This window comes from Cantharellus anzutake (assembly GCF_015039405.1).
Source record: "Cantharellus anzutake strain C23 chromosome Unknown EI90scaffold_38, whole genome shotgun sequence".
NCBI lineage: Eukaryota > Fungi > Basidiomycota > Agaricomycetes > Cantharellales > Hydnaceae > Cantharellus > Cantharellus anzutake.
The window spans coordinates 15,189-31,494 of record NW_024066988.1 but is presented as its reverse complement, the minus strand read 5'-3'; the positions used below and the strand labels follow the sequence as shown (position 1 = coordinate 31,494).

At 48.4% G+C, this 16,306-nt stretch overlaps 6 protein-coding genes across 6 annotated transcripts; 3 read left to right on the top strand and 3 right to left on the bottom strand.

The window, feature by feature from the left end:
* Nucleotides 1-1,611: 1,611 nt before the first annotated feature.
* EI90DRAFT_3155969 (uncharacterized protein) lies at nucleotides 1,612-4,755 on the bottom strand. Its single transcript, XM_039066030.1, has 6 exons — nucleotides 4,312-4,755; nucleotides 4,110-4,255; nucleotides 3,921-4,053; nucleotides 3,600-3,862; nucleotides 2,281-3,556; nucleotides 1,612-2,223 (listed from the first exon to the last, which is right to left on the bottom strand). The coding sequence occupies exons 1-6, from the start codon at nucleotides 4,480-4,482 to the stop codon at nucleotides 2,038-2,040; spliced, it is 2,175 nt and encodes a 724-aa protein (XP_038913822.1). The 5' UTR covers nucleotides 4,483-4,755; the 3' UTR covers nucleotides 1,612-2,037.
* A 1,270-nt stretch (nucleotides 4,756-6,025) lies between these two features.
* On the bottom strand, nucleotides 6,026-9,454 carry EI90DRAFT_3066097 (elongation factor G, mitochondrial). Its single transcript, XM_039060933.1, has 12 exons — nucleotides 9,018-9,454; nucleotides 8,802-8,964; nucleotides 8,657-8,745; nucleotides 8,526-8,602; nucleotides 8,314-8,469; nucleotides 7,729-8,254; nucleotides 7,583-7,681; nucleotides 7,384-7,527; nucleotides 7,031-7,330; nucleotides 6,608-6,974; nucleotides 6,530-6,552; nucleotides 6,026-6,476 (listed from the first exon to the last, which is right to left on the bottom strand). Exons 1-12 carry the CDS (start codon nucleotides 9,333-9,335, stop codon nucleotides 6,402-6,404), a joined length of 2,337 nt encoding a protein of 778 aa, XP_038913821.1. The 5' UTR covers nucleotides 9,336-9,454; the 3' UTR covers nucleotides 6,026-6,401.
* A 13-nt stretch (nucleotides 9,455-9,467) lies between these two features.
* Nucleotides 9,468-10,583, top strand: EI90DRAFT_3066094 (Prefoldin). The gene is made up of 4 exons (XM_039060932.1): nucleotides 9,468-9,558; nucleotides 9,610-9,712; nucleotides 9,782-9,888; nucleotides 9,948-10,583. The coding sequence occupies exons 1-4, from the start codon at nucleotides 9,493-9,495 to the stop codon at nucleotides 10,098-10,100; spliced, it is 429 nt and encodes a 142-aa protein (XP_038913820.1). The 5' UTR covers nucleotides 9,468-9,492; the 3' UTR covers nucleotides 10,101-10,583.
* On the bottom strand, nucleotides 10,240-10,734 carry EI90DRAFT_2927336 (rhamnose mutarotase; the record flags this gene model as incomplete). The annotated part of the gene is made up of 2 exons (XM_039054937.1): nucleotides 10,240-10,569; nucleotides 10,651-10,734. 2 exons carry the CDS (start codon nucleotides 10,732-10,734, stop codon nucleotides 10,240-10,242), a joined length of 414 nt encoding a protein of 137 aa, XP_038913819.1.
* A 640-nt stretch (nucleotides 10,735-11,374) lies between these two features.
* Nucleotides 11,375-12,809, top strand: EI90DRAFT_1636496 (uncharacterized protein). Its single transcript, XM_039051985.1, has 5 exons — nucleotides 11,375-11,572; nucleotides 11,639-11,733; nucleotides 11,787-12,240; nucleotides 12,298-12,381; nucleotides 12,437-12,809. The coding sequence occupies exons 1-5, from the start codon at nucleotides 11,438-11,440 to the stop codon at nucleotides 12,698-12,700; spliced, it is 1,032 nt and encodes a 343-aa protein (XP_038913818.1). The 5' UTR covers nucleotides 11,375-11,437; the 3' UTR covers nucleotides 12,701-12,809.
* A 2,973-nt stretch (nucleotides 12,810-15,782) lies between these two features.
* EI90DRAFT_3066084 (uncharacterized protein) lies at nucleotides 15,783-16,295 on the top strand. Its single transcript, XM_039060931.1, has one exon. The coding sequence runs from the start codon at nucleotides 15,799-15,801 to the stop codon at nucleotides 15,991-15,993; it is 195 nt and encodes a 64-aa protein (XP_038913817.1). The 5' UTR covers nucleotides 15,783-15,798; the 3' UTR covers nucleotides 15,994-16,295.
* The last annotated feature ends 11 nt before the right edge of the window (nucleotides 16,296-16,306 follow it).

Here is a 16,306-nt window from a genome sequence, read left to right as displayed (position 1 = left end):
TCCCTTCCTTTCTAATGGGTTATCAAGCTCATCTCGGTCGTTACTGGTTATTCTTCACACTTGCTTTTTAAGCGTTGTCCTTGTTTTGTGGGAGTTTCAGTCATCTCTCCATCGTTTATGGGTAGTTTTCCCTGTAATTACTTTCTTTGGGGGACATCTACATTTCCTATTATAAACATGACTTTGAATTTGCATTAGTTTCTGAGGAATCCTTGTTCCGTGGTACTTCCATCCTTGGCTACTGTCAGAGACCAGGTTGAGATGAGGGGATGTCTCTGTCAGGGCACACACCCTGACTAGCCCGGACCCGGACCCGTGTCCGGACCCGCTTCCACCCGCTGCGCTTCCCACATGCATGCACGCTCCGTGCGCCGCATGCTCCGGACCCGGTTTCTACCCCTTCATGTGACTTCCGGGTATCCCCGGAAGTTTTGCTGATATTGTGGCCACTGTGGGAAGATGAGAAGTTAGCTTCCTTCTCATCTTCTTACCCACAGTAGATTGTGCCCTGGATAGGGCTGGCCAGACCTGAGGCTGTGGGCCATAGGGGAGGGTCATGGGGACCCGGGAGTCGTCCCCTGACAGTCTCCATGGCGGAGGGCTTCAGCCTCAGCGACTTATGCCAGGAGCACTGTGCCAAGTAACATGTCCGTGCCCTAACTTACTAAACTGGAAACCAGAACTGGAGGGGGTACACTAGTCAATTTTATTACTGAGGTGTAACCTATGTACAAGTTGAGTATATATATAGTTACAACAAGGGTGGGTCCGCAAATGGCAGAGCGGAGCGGAACTAACGGGGTCAGACATTAGCTGATTGAATATTACCGACGAGTCGGGTTACAGGGTTAACGGAAAGGCAGGCGATAACCCAGAAACAGAAAGGAGGGACAGGCCCGAAGGTGGGCTTTGCAGGGCAAGCAAGTGTATTGCCCAGCGGAGGTGGGGGTGCACTAGCGGACGTCAGAGCTGTCCAGAAGCCTTCGGGGCTCCGTACTTAGGGAGGTGTAGGTAATAAATTGAAAGGAGGGGGTGGTGACCATTGAGGGGTACCGAGGGGATTGCGGAATATGGGAGCTCCAAGGTTAGTGAAGAAGGAGCAGAGGTAGACCGGAGGGATCAGAGGGATCGGAAGTCGATGGCTGGGGATGGATATGACAGCTACATGTGCGGATGTGGGAAAGTAGTTTCCGTGGAAGTTCTCTGATTGTTTTTATAGTCAAATCTTGGTCGATTGTCCTAATTCTTTGTTTAATATTTGCTATAAATTCCCCCGAGAATTCCGTCTTGTTGATGCTAAGCTTGAAGTATTTTTGCTGATTTTCTTTCTTTCAATTTATTGCATATAGTCGTAATAATTCGTAAAAATTTGTTAAAATTCATTAAAATTCAGATCCTTCTATTCCTTATATCTACTTGTCATATGAGGTTTTGTGATTTATCTGGCATATTTCCATAATGGGTTTCCATAGTGTGACCGTTATTTCTCCTACAGCGTGTTTAGGCACCATTGGCGCTACCAAGTCAGATGTTAAGATTGATGAGTTTTTGTGGGTTGTGTTGTAAAACACACCTCATACATTTAAAAAAGTGTGAGGTCTCAGGGTAGCTCAGCACACAGAGCCATAAGTGATACAAGAGTGTGTATTTTACAGTAGTATGTAAGCAGTTACCCGGAGGTTCCCGCTTACCCACATGACTATATGTATCTAATTACATGTGGCTCAGGGTTTGGGGCTATTGCCCTGACACTTTCTTACCCACAGTAGTTATGCCCTGAGATGGGCTGTGTTTACAGGTCAGACTGTGGACTGTAGAGAGGGGTCATGGGGACCCAGGGTCCATCCCCTGACAGCGCCTCAGAATGAAGTCCCAGATTATGCAATGATATCATAAGGGTGCTGAGTGATTGAGCCAAATCTGGAGTGTATAGCATCAGATCAATAGCAACAAGCTCACACCAAAGGTTCACACTTTCTTTATCACCAGGAGTGGATGTCCCAAATCATTCAATGATACATCAAGACCATTGAGTGATCAAGCCAAATATGGGATGTAGGACTCTGAGTCTGCCAACACAAGGCAACGGCAGAGGGTTACGGAATCCTTTGTCAACTCATGTGCCTCCTGAAATCTTGAAAAGAATGCCAGATTTTGTCTCACTTTGTCAAGTACTTGGATCAACTTGTGAATATCTTTCTTTGAATTCCGATCAATGTTCAACTGAAAGTGAACAAGCCTGAATAAGAATTCCTTATAAGCCACACTGATATTTCATACCTTAGCCCACTTGGGAAATGAAGATACACTGATGTACCCTTCTGTTCTCACACAAACCTCCACCCAGCGTGCTACATGTTGATTCATAAATGTGAGAACCGATCCACTGAGCACCTCTTGTGGCTCCGGAACAGTTTTGAGGTGGTGCACGATATACCGACATGAGTAACGGAGTTGTTCCAACTGCATCTCTTGAGATATGCGTGGCAATTCATCCTTTTCGGGAAGGTCTTTGATCAGCCCCAAACCCTCCACACAGCAAAGATCCTTATTCAAGATCTCGGTACAGCGCAGGGCTATCTTGGCATTCACCTCTCTCGTATCCACCGTGTAATGATGATGCACAAGTGATTTGGGACCGATTTGGCCCATGAGAAAGTCACGGAACGACTGATGAATGATGCGAATTGGTGTGTCGGAATGGGGAACCCCTAGTAAGAGGGGAGCAAGTTCAACCAACGTGTCATGGATGGAAGAGTTTAAGAACGGCGACAGAATTGCATCCCACGCCGCGATAGACAGCGGTTGTTCGGCAATCAGAATCGCCCCCATAACGATGGGGTAGTCATGCACAAAATCTTCATCCTCCCAATCACATTTTTCCAGAATGGCCGTATACAACGTACCCATCACTCCTTCAGGAGAATCCATTGATCGAAAGGCACCTGTGTTGAGCAGCTTATTCAGCGTTTTCCTCGGCTCCTTGGCCAGTCTGACACAGCGGAAGACAGTGCTGATCCAAATGAACAAGCCACCGGCTTTTTCTGATAGGTCTTGAACCAATGAGTCTTCCTCAAATTCATCTCCCCGACCTGAATGACCATCCTTTAGACAACGCAGCTGCGCGCGGATGTAAACAGAGCAGTCTCGTTTATTGGCATTATTCAAGATATCTATGCCAAGTCGGTCGATGGGAAAATTGGGTGAAAGAAGACGATCCACGAGATGAGTTTGTCTCGACGTCACAAAGAACTTGATGGTGGATGGTAATTTTGGCACTTCCTTCCGAAGTATCTCGGCAAGGCGTTCGAAGTCTCGCGGCTCACACTCGTCCAAAGCATCAACAATTACCACCAGAGGACCGCCTGCAGGCAATCCCCTCAGGCGGAGAGGCTTAGCCACGAGCTTCTCGAATTGCACGGTGAAGGACGCAGTCATGAGGGCTGGATCTTCTTTGAGAATGGATATAACAGAGGCGCGGTATGAGTGGTCACGCGTTGCTAGAGATCGGGCCATGCTGCTAAACAAAATGGTCCGGCTGCGACTGCTCGCCTGCCTTAAAGAAAAACGTCAACAACAGCAGCCCTTCGCTCTCACACTTCTCTGCGATTGAATGGGCAACGGAAGTCTTGCCAGCCCCGGCCACAGCTGTCAGCAGCATCACCTGCTTCTCCCCGTCCTCCACGTTGCGAACCCAGGTCATGATATCGTTGACAAGATCTGTCCTGGTTCCCTCCAGGCACGCCTCATCTGGGTCATGATGGGCGATGGTCGGATATCGCAGTCCACTCAAAACCGAGTCACTCTCTTGGTTATTTGCTATGTTTGTTAGTTTGGCACCAGTTGTTAGGTTAGTTCTCAGCTACATGATGCGGAACAGTCAGGAATCAGGATAGCAGAGCAATGCGAGAAAGAGTCACCTGATCCAGAACTTTCTTGAAGTCATCAATCCTTCCCGGATGCTTCAGCAGTGAGAGGTAGTTGGTAACAGCGTGACGTTTCTTCATTTTTGCGAGCATTGGCACGATTTCGGCGATGATCTGTTTTAGTGCGCTGCGAAGTAGCACGTAAATGGGATAGCCAACCGACCAAAAATCAATAGTACGCACTTGTCCAGCTTCTTGACGTTCTCTAGCCAAGGTTTTGCCTCTTCCATTGAAGTGTCATAGGATTCGATCGCCGCTAGCACATCCGCTACAATATCAACCACATATTTCCCAAATTCCTTCCATCCCTCCTTATCTGACTTGAATTTCTGGATGTTACGAGTGATGAGCCTTGGTTCCTGATTCAACATAACCCATTACTTACTTGGACCTCACTGAAGATGAAGCGGGGGGCGCTAGCGGGACCTTTTAGGGGCGGGAATACATCGGATGCGACGTTAATGGCTGTGAGAACTGGGATGGCCATATCACCTCCTGCTGCAAGAAGGCGATCAACATCCCGTCTGAGAGCGTTGGCCTTCTCCTTGAGCGACATCGTTGATGGGGGACAGATCAGTGCAGAGCGGTAATGCGGTGGAAGGGAATAAAATATATGCTGCACTGCTCAAGAGCCATAATGGTCGACATGAGGTACCGCGCCTTATGGAAGGTGAACGCCAGTTTATCCGATGGGGAGTTTTGATATTGCGATCCGCCATTAGGAAGAAGTGTGCTACACTCGATCGTCCTGGTTGTGCAGGACGAGCACAACTTGAAGCGAGATAAGCAGCTGCACTGTCAGCTCTGGAATTCCAGAATCATGATCGTGTGAATCCCATCAATGAATTACTCAAGACATGTCATTCGGCCGGGCCCGTCCCGGTGGCGCCCACCGACGACCAACACATACACTGACGTTGTGACTTTGGATCGATCACATTGGAGTCCCTTTTCTTCGGGCTTCTCTGGGCAGAAAACCTCTTCTTGACTCCACCCACAGCCGCGTCTCTTTCCACTTACCTCAGCCCTGATAGCTTCACTCTCCGCCTCTGACATACTCCACCAGGGGTCAGGAAACAAATTTACCTGTCTGCGTTCGCCCAAGTCACAAAATTGGAACCGAAGGACATGGTTACGACAAGTATTTCCTCAACAAGGTGTCAAGGTCTAAATCACTCAATTCGCCAACACAACCACCCGGCCTTCAGGAACGAAATAGATCTCTTAAGGAACGCTGGTACTCTCCCAGTGCTCTCTGTTGAGTTGTCAGAATGCTCATATCTAACAGCGACGAGTCCCGGCGACTCGGAGCCTGTCTGGTTCACCAGCAACAGTAGAATATCATTGTTTCTCATGTTGTCCTCCTTTGGGGGCTTTTTTTTTTTTTTTTTTTTTTTTGGTGGAACCCTCCGTAGCTTGCGCTGGGTAGATTTTACTACCGGGGGTTTGGGAGTAGGGGGTGTCCCCTGGGTTTGGGGGCTTTTTGTTCGTGTCTGTTTTTTATTCAGGGAAAAACGTACCTTCATTCAAGTGCGTGTGTTCTCTCACTTCCTTCCGGCTCCAAACCAACGGAGAGCTACGGTCATGATATCAGCGGGAATGAAGCATAAAGTAGGCTTTGAGCAGACTCCTTCCATTCATTCTTAACTGACTTGAATTTCTGCGTGTTACGAGTGATGAGCATCGATTCTCGAATTTACTAGGACCTCATCGAGGATGAAGAGTGCGGCGCTTTCAGAGGAGGGAATGCATCGGATGCAGCATTGATGGCTCTGAGAATCGGGACGGCGATGTCACCTCCTGCTGCAAAAAGGCGATCAACATCCTGTCTAAGAGCGTTGGTCTTTTTCTTGAGCAACATCGTTGACGGGGGGACAGATCCAGTGTAGAGCGGCAATAATGCAGTGGCAGTGGAGCAAATATCCGCCGCACTTGCCCAAGAGCCATGTTGTTGGCATTATCTGTTAGGGAGTTTTGATGCTCAAGATATTGGGAAGAAAGAGGATATGCATGTCAAACTCGATCGTCCTGGTTGTGTCTAGCTGGTAACCTGCCTACTGGTTGTGCATTAGCAATAGGATGAGTACAACTTCAACTTGCCGCGATGCCAATTCTGGATCCCACAATCATGATCGCGTGAATCCCATCATTGCGTCACTGGAGTGAGGCAGCCCCACACCGATTGATACCAACCCTTTTAACACATCCACCGATCGCAACAATTACAACTGTGACTTGAATGATTCAAGTCCCTTTTCTTCGAACCTCTCCGGATACTCTTGCTATGAGAATCCTTTCACTGTTTGCAGCACCCCACGAAACGAGCATTCCTCACGACGGAGATGGGGTTGCACTTCCCATGGAAGAAATAGAATGATGAGAACACGATTATACATCTAAATTATACCGTATCGAAGATGCAAGCGAAGGAGCGTGCTGCGAATCGATCACCTCTGGCCACAGGAGAGGATTACTCTACTTCTTTTCTAAGAACCTTTGGTATGCCTTTTGCATGTCGGCTTGTACATTGGGTAAAACAGGCTGGTGCGTCTAAGGAGAAAGTGCGTCAGCGGTTGATATTGGCCTTGGATGGCGAACAATACCTTGTATTCCATAGAGAATTCGCCTAAATGTGCAAGTATCAAAAGAGAGCCACATGTGAAGCATGCAATGGCACAGACCTTTCCCCTGAGTCATTCCACGCAACTGACTCGAGTAACCAAACATGTCGTTTAACGCCACGTCTGCTGTGACGGTGAACTCATCGTCCCTAACCTCTGTATCAATGATTGTCCCACGGCGCTGGTTTATCCCACCAATGACAGCGCCTTGAAACTCTACGGGCGCGATCACTTCGACCGACATGATTGGTTCCAAGATAACAGGGTTCGCTTTCTTGTAAGCTTCCCGGAATGCACCGAATGCCGCTAGTCGGAAGGCCAGTTCGGAGGAATCAACAGCATGAGCGGCACCGTCCATCAATACAAAACGAACTCCTGACACTTGGTGCCCAGAGAGTGTCCCTTTCTTCAGAGCATCTAAGAAACCCTGCACGATATCATATTTAGTGCTAAGTTGAAGTCCTGGAGGGGGACGTTAGGCACCTGTTCACAAGCTGGTATGTACCCGGTTGGGATGTTACCACCCGTAACCAGGTTCTCAAAGCCCACGTCTTTTCCACTATCTTCATCCTTTTCCATGGGTTCAATATACCCAACTACACGGCCAAACTGGCCAGCACCTCCAGTTTGCTTTTTGTGCGTATACGAAAAATCTGCTTTGGTGGTTACTGCTTCACGGAAAGCAACTCGAGGTTTTCCGGTGCTGCAAGCAACGTTGTACTCTCGCATCATACGCTCCACATAAATTTCAAGATGAAGCTCCCCCATCCCAGATATGATCGTCTGCAAGCTTGCATTACAACTAAAGATGGCGCCCACACGTGAAGAATACACACCTCTTGACTTTCTGAATCAATGTGCACGCGGAAGGTGGGATCTTCCTTCTGGAAGCGATTCAGAGCTCGCGAGAAGTTGGGGGTCTCCTGGCCGACCGGCTTGATCGCAAGGGAAATGACGGGGTCTGGAACAAACATGGACGTCTGATCGTGATGGGAAATGATATATACTATTGAGGAATAATTGTATGTGACTGACCATGGAGTATGAGTTGGACCCATCACTGAAAGTATCTCCAGAAGAACACTCAACTCCGAACATGGCACAAATTTCTCCTGGTCCGATTTCATTGACATCCTGTTGAATATGAACACATGCACATAAAGAAATGAAATGGATCCCACCTCCATGTCATTACTGTGCATTCGTACCAAGCGAGGGACCTTCAATTTCTTCCCCGAACGGACGTTGTAGATAACCGCGCCCTTCCTTAAAGTCCCTTGATAAACTCGCATGTACGTGAGCTGTCCATAACGACCTTCTTCTAGTTTGAAGGCGAGGCCGACAAGAGAGGCGTCGGCCGTGGGAATCAATGGTACCGGCTGACTGTCCGGATTAGGTTTGGTCGTGTCCAGTGCAGTCACCTCAGCCTCCGATGGGTTCGGAAGGTAAGAACAGACACCGTCAAGCATTGGTTGGACACCAGTGTTCTTGATTGCTGAACCGAGGAAAACTGGAGAGAATTTTAGTCCGATGGTGTTACGACGGATAGCATCCACAAGATGATTCGAGGTAATCTCTTCCTCTGCGAGAAACAGATCCGCAATTTCCTCGTCCACGTCAGCGAGCGCTTCGATAAGTTCTTGCCGCTTGGCTTTTGCCTTCTCAACTACGTTGGGAGGTATAACGTTAGACTCAACGACGTCAACTCTGCAATAAACCACGTCTCAGATGTAAAAGTGGAAACGGTGCTGTAGAGATCAACATACCCTTTGACGCCTTCGTTGTAAATGGCTTTCCAGCGAATGAGATCTACCACCCCTTTGAACTCCTCTTCAGCCCCTATGGGCACTTGGACAGCGGCAGCCGGAATTTTCAGTTTGTTGCGTAATTGGGAAATGACCCGATCAGGGTTAGCACCAGCCCTAACCCAAAAAGCCCATTAGATGATAATAAAAGAGTGAATCAACCCGGGTTGAACCTATCCATTTTGTTGATGAACGATATACGAGGAACATTGTAGCGTCTCATCTGACGATCAACGGTGATAGTTTGGCTCTAATATCAATCCTTCAGCATGATCCCATGCCTGCTGCTGAGACTGAATCACACCTGAACTCCTGAAACAGCGCAAAGGACTAATACCGCACCATCTAGAACCCGTAGGGCCCGCTCAACTTCGATGGTGAAATCAACGTGTCCTATCAACGGTATTCAAGCCACGAATTACAGATCCAAACGGAAATTCGGCACCAACCAGGGGTATCAATGATATTAATAACGTACTTCTCCTTGCTCCCTGTTATAGGGTGTGTGGCATTCCAATCGCAAAACGTTGCAGCACTCTGAATAGTGATGCCCTTTTCCCTCTCTAGCTCCATACTGTCCATTTTAGCGCCAACTTCGTCCCTGCCCCTGACCTAATTTCATCCATTACAGCGAGTTTGCTTCCAGGAGGTATGATCCAACTAACCTCATGGATTTCTCGTATCCGTCCAGTGTAATAGAGAATTCTTTCTGTAAGGGTTGTCTTTCCAGAGTCAATATGAGCGGATACACCGATGTTACGTTGACGCATCAATCGACCAAGGTCAGCATCTGCCAATTGGAACTGAGTCGCTGAGGTCTCTCCAGAACCCGTTGACGGTTTTCGCTTTGATTTCGCTGCAGTTGCAGCAGACGCATTACGACGTCCGGTCACATGAATCCGGGATCCTAGATTTGTTCGGTGCGGGAGCACTGAGGAGCGGCGGAACACAAACGGGCATCGAGAAAACCACGTTTCAAGCATTATGAGAACGAAATAATAGGACACTCCCTTGAGCACCAGTGCCCCAAAAGATGGCTCTGCGACGCGGGGAGTGAGGCTGCTTCAGCCCTTGCAGAGACTCGTGGGAAGAATGGGAAATTTTGTTCTTGGATAGCCACCTACACGTGAGGCCTTCTCGATGTCTATCCGTGTTGAGGATCTCGAGCTACCGCAGTTAGCTGAGGTTAAAAAGCAGCTAGATGATGTTTGTGATCAATCCAACGGGGACTCTTGACTTTTGACTTTTTCCAAATAGGAGTTGGCACATCTGACAAACTCGTTCAGCCAACTGAAGCAAGCACAATCCAAATTCAAGGCTTGTGTCGAGAACGTCACTGAAATAAAGCCTGCTAATAAAAGTAGGCCACCCAAACTTACAGCTATGTGGGAAATTTTTGCTAGCCTTCTTATTTAATCTTCATGTTCAGATAACATCATATTGGTTCCCCTCACCAATTCCCTTTACGTGCCTGGGAAGTTGGCAGATTCGGAAAACGTTATCGTAGATGTAGGAACTGGCTATTATGTGAAGAAGGTAAGTCCCTTGCATTGTTGGGGCGCGTAAGATCAACTGACGCCCAATCTGATTACTAGAGACGAGCCGATGCAACTAAGCACTATGGGAGCAAAATTGATTTTGTGCGAAAGAACCTCGACACCCTTGAGGAAACGATCCAAAAGAAGCAAGAAAACTTGAATATCTTACTAGCTGTCATGCAACAGAAGATGGCTGCTCAACAACAGTGATCGCGAGATTCACACACGGCGAGGAAATACCAACTTCTCGTTCACAAGTCACCACGTTGCTCACTGTCGTTGTACATGATATGCATTCTCCGTCGCTTTCACTTCTATCTAAGACACTGCACCATTCACCTCACTACGATCACCCTTCAAACCTGAACACTTCGTCGCAATCGAACCACCATGGTCCGTCCCTGCTCCCAGTCGCGCCACCGATGACGCTATTCTGCATCCTATCTGTAATGCCCCACCACCGCCGTGTGTCAGCATCCCCTGCCACCATCTTCATATCTTCATCAAAGTTGTCTCCGACGTATTTAAACGTCGCAATCAGAAGACCAGCAATTGCATCGACCCCTTCCCTTTCACCATTAGGAAGGTAAGGTGGCGTTGGGAGGAAATGTATGGAATAATCAACGATATGGGCTCGTTGAAGAGTGGCGAGGACTGAAGGCCAAACATGAGCATGGATCTGGTAGTCACGACTTTAGCATTCCTTCCCCCTAAACATCGGTGCCCACTGCCCATGCCCACTCGACGTAATCATACTCACTTTCTTGTACTCTTCGAGTGAATTTGCCTTGAGTTCTATTACTTGGCATATTCGCCGGCCAGAATCAGTGCCTTTGATGGACATCTTGCATATTCATTACCACTTAATTTTGGGCTTTGGGGGTTTGCACACATACAGTCTGCTCACAGCCAGAGAGAATCTCCCCGAAAATGCACCTTCAAGCGTTTGGCGATCTGTGGATCGAGAAGCACCTGGAGCTGGGTTGCCTTTGATGGCTGTGCTTTAAATTGGATCGGAATTCACGATAGGCAACACGTGAACAAATCAGTCTCTGAATCAAGTACTCGTTATAGAGTTTCGACAGCCTCAAGCACTGACACCACCAACGATGGATGCGAAACCATTCCTTCCGGGCACTCATAGTGTTCTCAGTCACGATGAGCTAGGTCTAACCTTGAACAGACCCGCGCCTGATTTATCATTCACTCTCCACACCTTTCCCACATCTCACATGTACGCACGCCCTGATCACGCAGGTATCAAGGGTGTACGCCTCGTTGCGCTTGGAGATGTGTCTGAAGAGAAAAGAGATTATGGATATAACCAGAAAGTATACTGGATTCGAGACCAACAGACTGTAATCATCGGTCGGGCACCGCAGCATCGTGGGTCTCGGCAGCTGGCGCCAAACACCTATGCGCTTCCTTGCCCCGTAATGTCGCGAGAACACGCTATCATAGAGATGAGAGATGGACTGGTAAGCTCTCGGGGCGCTTTGAAATGCACTTTGTCCACGCCGAATTGACCGAGCTTCGCGCAGGTACATATGACGGATTCAAATTCACACCACGGAACGTGGTGCCTTGGCTCTTCCGGAATTACAGAGAGAATCAAGCAGCCTCGTATCGTGCAAGACGGCGAAATATTTACCTTTGGCAAGATAGTCGAGAAGAACGGCCAGGTATGTCCGGTGACGGTGACGACTCCTTTCCCCCCGCTAACTTTGGGGGAACCTCTAACCATTCAGCTCTACCACCCTGCAAAAGTATCGATCAAGCTCGTTTACGACGATGTTTACCCTGACGAAGAAGCCGGGATTGCGAATGGATACGACGACGTCAGGTAATGACTCAGCCTCTCCTATTTACTCACTACTTAAACGTTTCGCAACATAGTCAAGGCGCCCCTCATACGAATCGTTACGGCCTCCTTGACGACGAAATGTCGGACGTAGATTCCATTTATAACGACAGCGCCGAGCATACCCCAAGTCAGTTCGTCTCCCATTTCGCAGACGGATTCTTGGATGTTATTGGCAATGATGGCCCTGAAGAACCATCGGGCGCCCCGCCTTGTAACCCTTGCAGCCCGGGGAGCCCCTCGCCTATTCTGAGTTCTTCGTGCTATTCCACTGGGGACGTGGATCGTCAAGTCGTCCTTTCCAAACCTGTTTCTTCCATCCGTAACCTTCTCCATTACGACTACGATTTGTCCCACGAGCCTTCACCTGCGCCTTCACCATCTCAGCACGAGGAGGACATGATTATGTCTGGTTCTGAGGCCAGTGATTCTGAGAGCTCAGAGTCTGAGGATTCTCTGTTAGATGACTTTTATCCGCAGCAACTCGAGGTATTCTTTCACTTAGATTTGTGTCATCCTCTTGAGTTCTGAAAACATTATCCCCAGGGGCCATTTGTTTCTGGGAAGGTTGGTGATATGAAAGAGAGCCTCAAAGTCGAAGTGGCCTCCACGACGCCGCACACCGAGAAGGTATGTCGTTTCTTTTGATCGACGTGTGTTTTCGTATGTCTCATGCACTCCCCAGAGAATCGCAGATCTGGAGAAGAAGCTAGCAGAAGTTGCAGCTGACTTGGAATGCACTTTCCGGGATAATCGTATGGTCATCCATGAAATGGAAGATGAGCGAAGCGAACTTCTTCATGAGCTTGAACATCTTCGGGCGGACGCTGTCGATATGAAGCTGGAGGACATCAGCGGCATTCTTCTGGGTGCGCTGAGGCCTCCATTCTCCATCGACTTGATGATAAGCTGTTCCTTTTGTTATAGATATTCGTCGTATTGCGGCTGAACATCAAACCAAACTCGACACCCATCTGAATGCCGTTCATGAGAAGGAATTGATGGCGGCTTCCGCGACGAGTTCTCCTGTCAAGGTATGTAATGTCTGCGCTATGACTGACCTTAAATGGGTCTTACGAGACTCCTATCCTTTTCCCTCAACATCATTCCGCGATGCCTCGTCACGTAGAAATCTCGCAAACGCGTCATCGAAGAGGTAGATTGGGATGACGGTTCCGAGGTTGAGGTTGAACCTCAACCCGCTACTATTCACGTCGAGGCGAGCGCCCAAGCAGACGCCATCGAGGAACAGGCATCTCCTGTCTGGGGGAGGAGGACCCCATCTCCACCTGTGGTGTCAATATCTCCCTGCGTCATCTTGGAGGAGGCGTTAAACACTCAACCTCCTCCAGTTGTCCGACTCGATCGATTCGCTGACATTGACGGCCCTTCACCTGCTAAACGTGCGCGAATCGAAATTGTGATCCCTTCTGCGGCGGGTGTTCTAGCTGGTGCTGTTGCTGGGGGTATCCTCACCTGGGCTGGGCTGGCTTATGCCTGAAGAGTCTCGGGGTCTTTCAATGACCGTTCTTCCCTGTCTCATTACCTTTCCCTGTTCCAAGGGGGGGCTATTCTAAATTCAGGAGTAGGGTTTTTTTTGCACTCCACTACTTCTTTACTAACGTCTCGGTTCCCTTCCGCGGTCTCGCTCTAGGCGATGTACATTTTTCCTGTATTCTCTCGTCTTTCTTCACCTATATCGTTCACAAATGTTTTTCCGCCTCTCCCACATGTCTTTGTCAGAGTTGTATGTCTTTCATTTACTGCTTCCCACTTGTATATGATCACCATCACATGTCACTGTTGCCGAAAGTCGTCTTTCCCGCTCGGGCCTCCACTGCCCGAGGAAGCTCGATAAAACGTTTCCCTTTTATTTTTGTTCGGTTCCTGCATGTTATCGTTGTTGTTTTCATTTTTTCCTCTGTTGTGGCCAGTACCGTGTTTCCGTTTCTGTATAAAACACCTTCTGTGATCGAATGATCATGATATTGATAAAACCTTAAGTATTATCTTCTCCCTCACATACATACCTCTCCCTCACGCGCCCGTCCATGAGTTGCGAGTGTGTACATAGCACGAATTTCGACTGCAAAGGGGCCGGTTGTTGAAGACATGATTCTGACTGCTCTGTGTATGTATGCATGCATGTAGGGCCACATGGACGTGCTATGAGTTGAATATTGATCCAGGAATCCGGGGGGGATATGATTGTGATTATCAAATATCAAAGCCGACATAGCAAAAGGCCCGTATCGTATTACTTAACGTAAGCGGAAAGTCATTTCGCTTATGCATAGTATATACGGCACCGAAGTGAAGTGGGGGCGGAATATAGCATCGCGTCATCATGACATCCGGTGCCATATGGTATCAGGGCCACCAGGTTGTTTAAGTCGGCTAACATCTGGTAACCCAATAGTAGGTAGGCCGGTCTCCAATGGGAGCGGGGAGAAATTAAAGGGACTCGACAAGCAAGCAAGATCGGCGAAAGCAAAAACATGTATCAAGTAGTGTGATAGGGCTACGGTAAGAAGTGGATGTGCGTAAGTTGTTGTGCAATTCAGCTCGTCGATCTCGCGAGTTAACCTTTGGGGAAGGGAAGTGAACAGAATCGAATTGTAAGCGCTGCTCTTTGTTGCTTCCACGTTTACACATAGCCAGGAGATGTAATACGGATTGAGTTTATAAGCCATTGAATGAGATGTAAGTCGGACACCATCGACTTCCTAGTTCCCTTTCCAGGGGGGGAGCTAAGAAGCAGTAAGAACGGCGGGATCGGCAGGGAGGAATTTACGTACTAGCTAACCGGTCCCCTCGGGGGGTGGTGACGCGCACGCGCACGCGCGACGACGACGATGCCCTAGCTATAAATATAAATGGCAGTTGAGAGGACGTTCCCCTCCCGCGCGTCATGTCGGGAATCCTTCCAATCGACCTTTTAATTTCAGAGCTATGGTAGTTATTCAAACCTAGGAATGGTGACAGGAGGCGGAGATGACGGTGCCTAGAGGTACAAGTTCCATCAAGTTGGTCGAGACACGGACTGATCGAGTTGTTGGAATCGAGAGTTTTCTCGGGGTGGTGAGGTATAGGAAGCAACCAGAGGGGTACTGGCAGGACCATTGTACCCGTACCATATTGCCCATCATTTCTGAGTCAACTGCTATGCATGGCTCCTTGGTTCATGTTGTGTTTTTGCTTCTCCGCGGGTTGAAGGCCCGAAGCGCGGAGAGCCTTTTAGTCACGTTTTACATACAGTATGGAATGATTATGTAAGCTTCAAAAGGTATGTAATTCAATTTCAACGTCGGCAGTGTGCGTCCCCTTCGCAAAAAAAGCAAGTGATTGGGTGGCGTCGAACCGCAGTTGAACATTTCATGAAATTCAACTTGATCCAAGTACTACTTGTGTGCACACGCGGGTTATTCACAGGCATCAAGCCACCCGCGAACATCTACTGCGCAACCCTATAGCACTTGTCTATCGTTCGTTCTTCCCCCGGCCCGGTCGGCGTTCATTTCCACACCAATATTTTTTTTTGATGGCCCGCCCATTGTTCTTTATGCGATCCCACGGTAAGCCACGTCCGCAAATGCTGTTTGATTATACATATGACCGATTTACGAAATTGAAAACCCCTGGACTTGCCATTTGCTCTCCGAAGTTACCGCATAGGCTTGTATTTTGTCGTAATAATACTAATAATAGAACAGCGGTCAGCCCCCTATGCACTTGCGCTAATATAGTGCCAACCGGAGTAGCGAGTCCTGCACGGACAATACAACAAACACCCCGAAAATCCCCGTACAACGTTCCACCGGCCAGCAAATTAGTGATGTGCGCTTGCGTGCATATATATACATTGCAAATTAATTCGAACCAATGAGATCATTATGAAGTAAGCACCCATATACTATATCTGTTCCATTCAAGTTATCAAGAGGACCGCCTCTGTCAATATTACCACCAGCCTGAGCGTCCCTGCCTTTGCCACTTGTGTTGAACCTCAAACTCAAAAACAAACCCCACTGCCTCACCACAACGTCGATGGGCGGTTCTAGCATCTACAATGCCTTCTGGGGTAAAGACCCTTACAATCACGAATATCGTGATCCTGGTCCAGACGACCTTAGGAGTCCTTGTCCTTTCTTGAACGCGCTTGCTAACCACGTACGTGTTTTTACCTTTTATTCAATCCGGTCGTTTCGTTCGTCGTCGTCGTCGTCGGCGTTCTTTTTTTGATGACCACGCATGGTGGATGATAATAACTGATCTTTTGTTCAAAATTTTCACCTCTCCTTTGTTTGTTTGTTTGTTTGCTCGCTTGTTTGCTCGTGCTTCGTTCGGGTGGGTCAACAGGGTTATCTGTGAGTGTGATGTCTCCCCCTTCAATTGGTTGTTGTTGGATCGTCTAACACGACATCCCGCACCACACACACTTTTCCCCATACGCAACGACGACGACGACGACGACGACGACGACGATGACGACTGAACAACGATCAGCAACCGAGATGGTCGTCACATCACCTGGCTCGGCGCAACTCTCGCCATT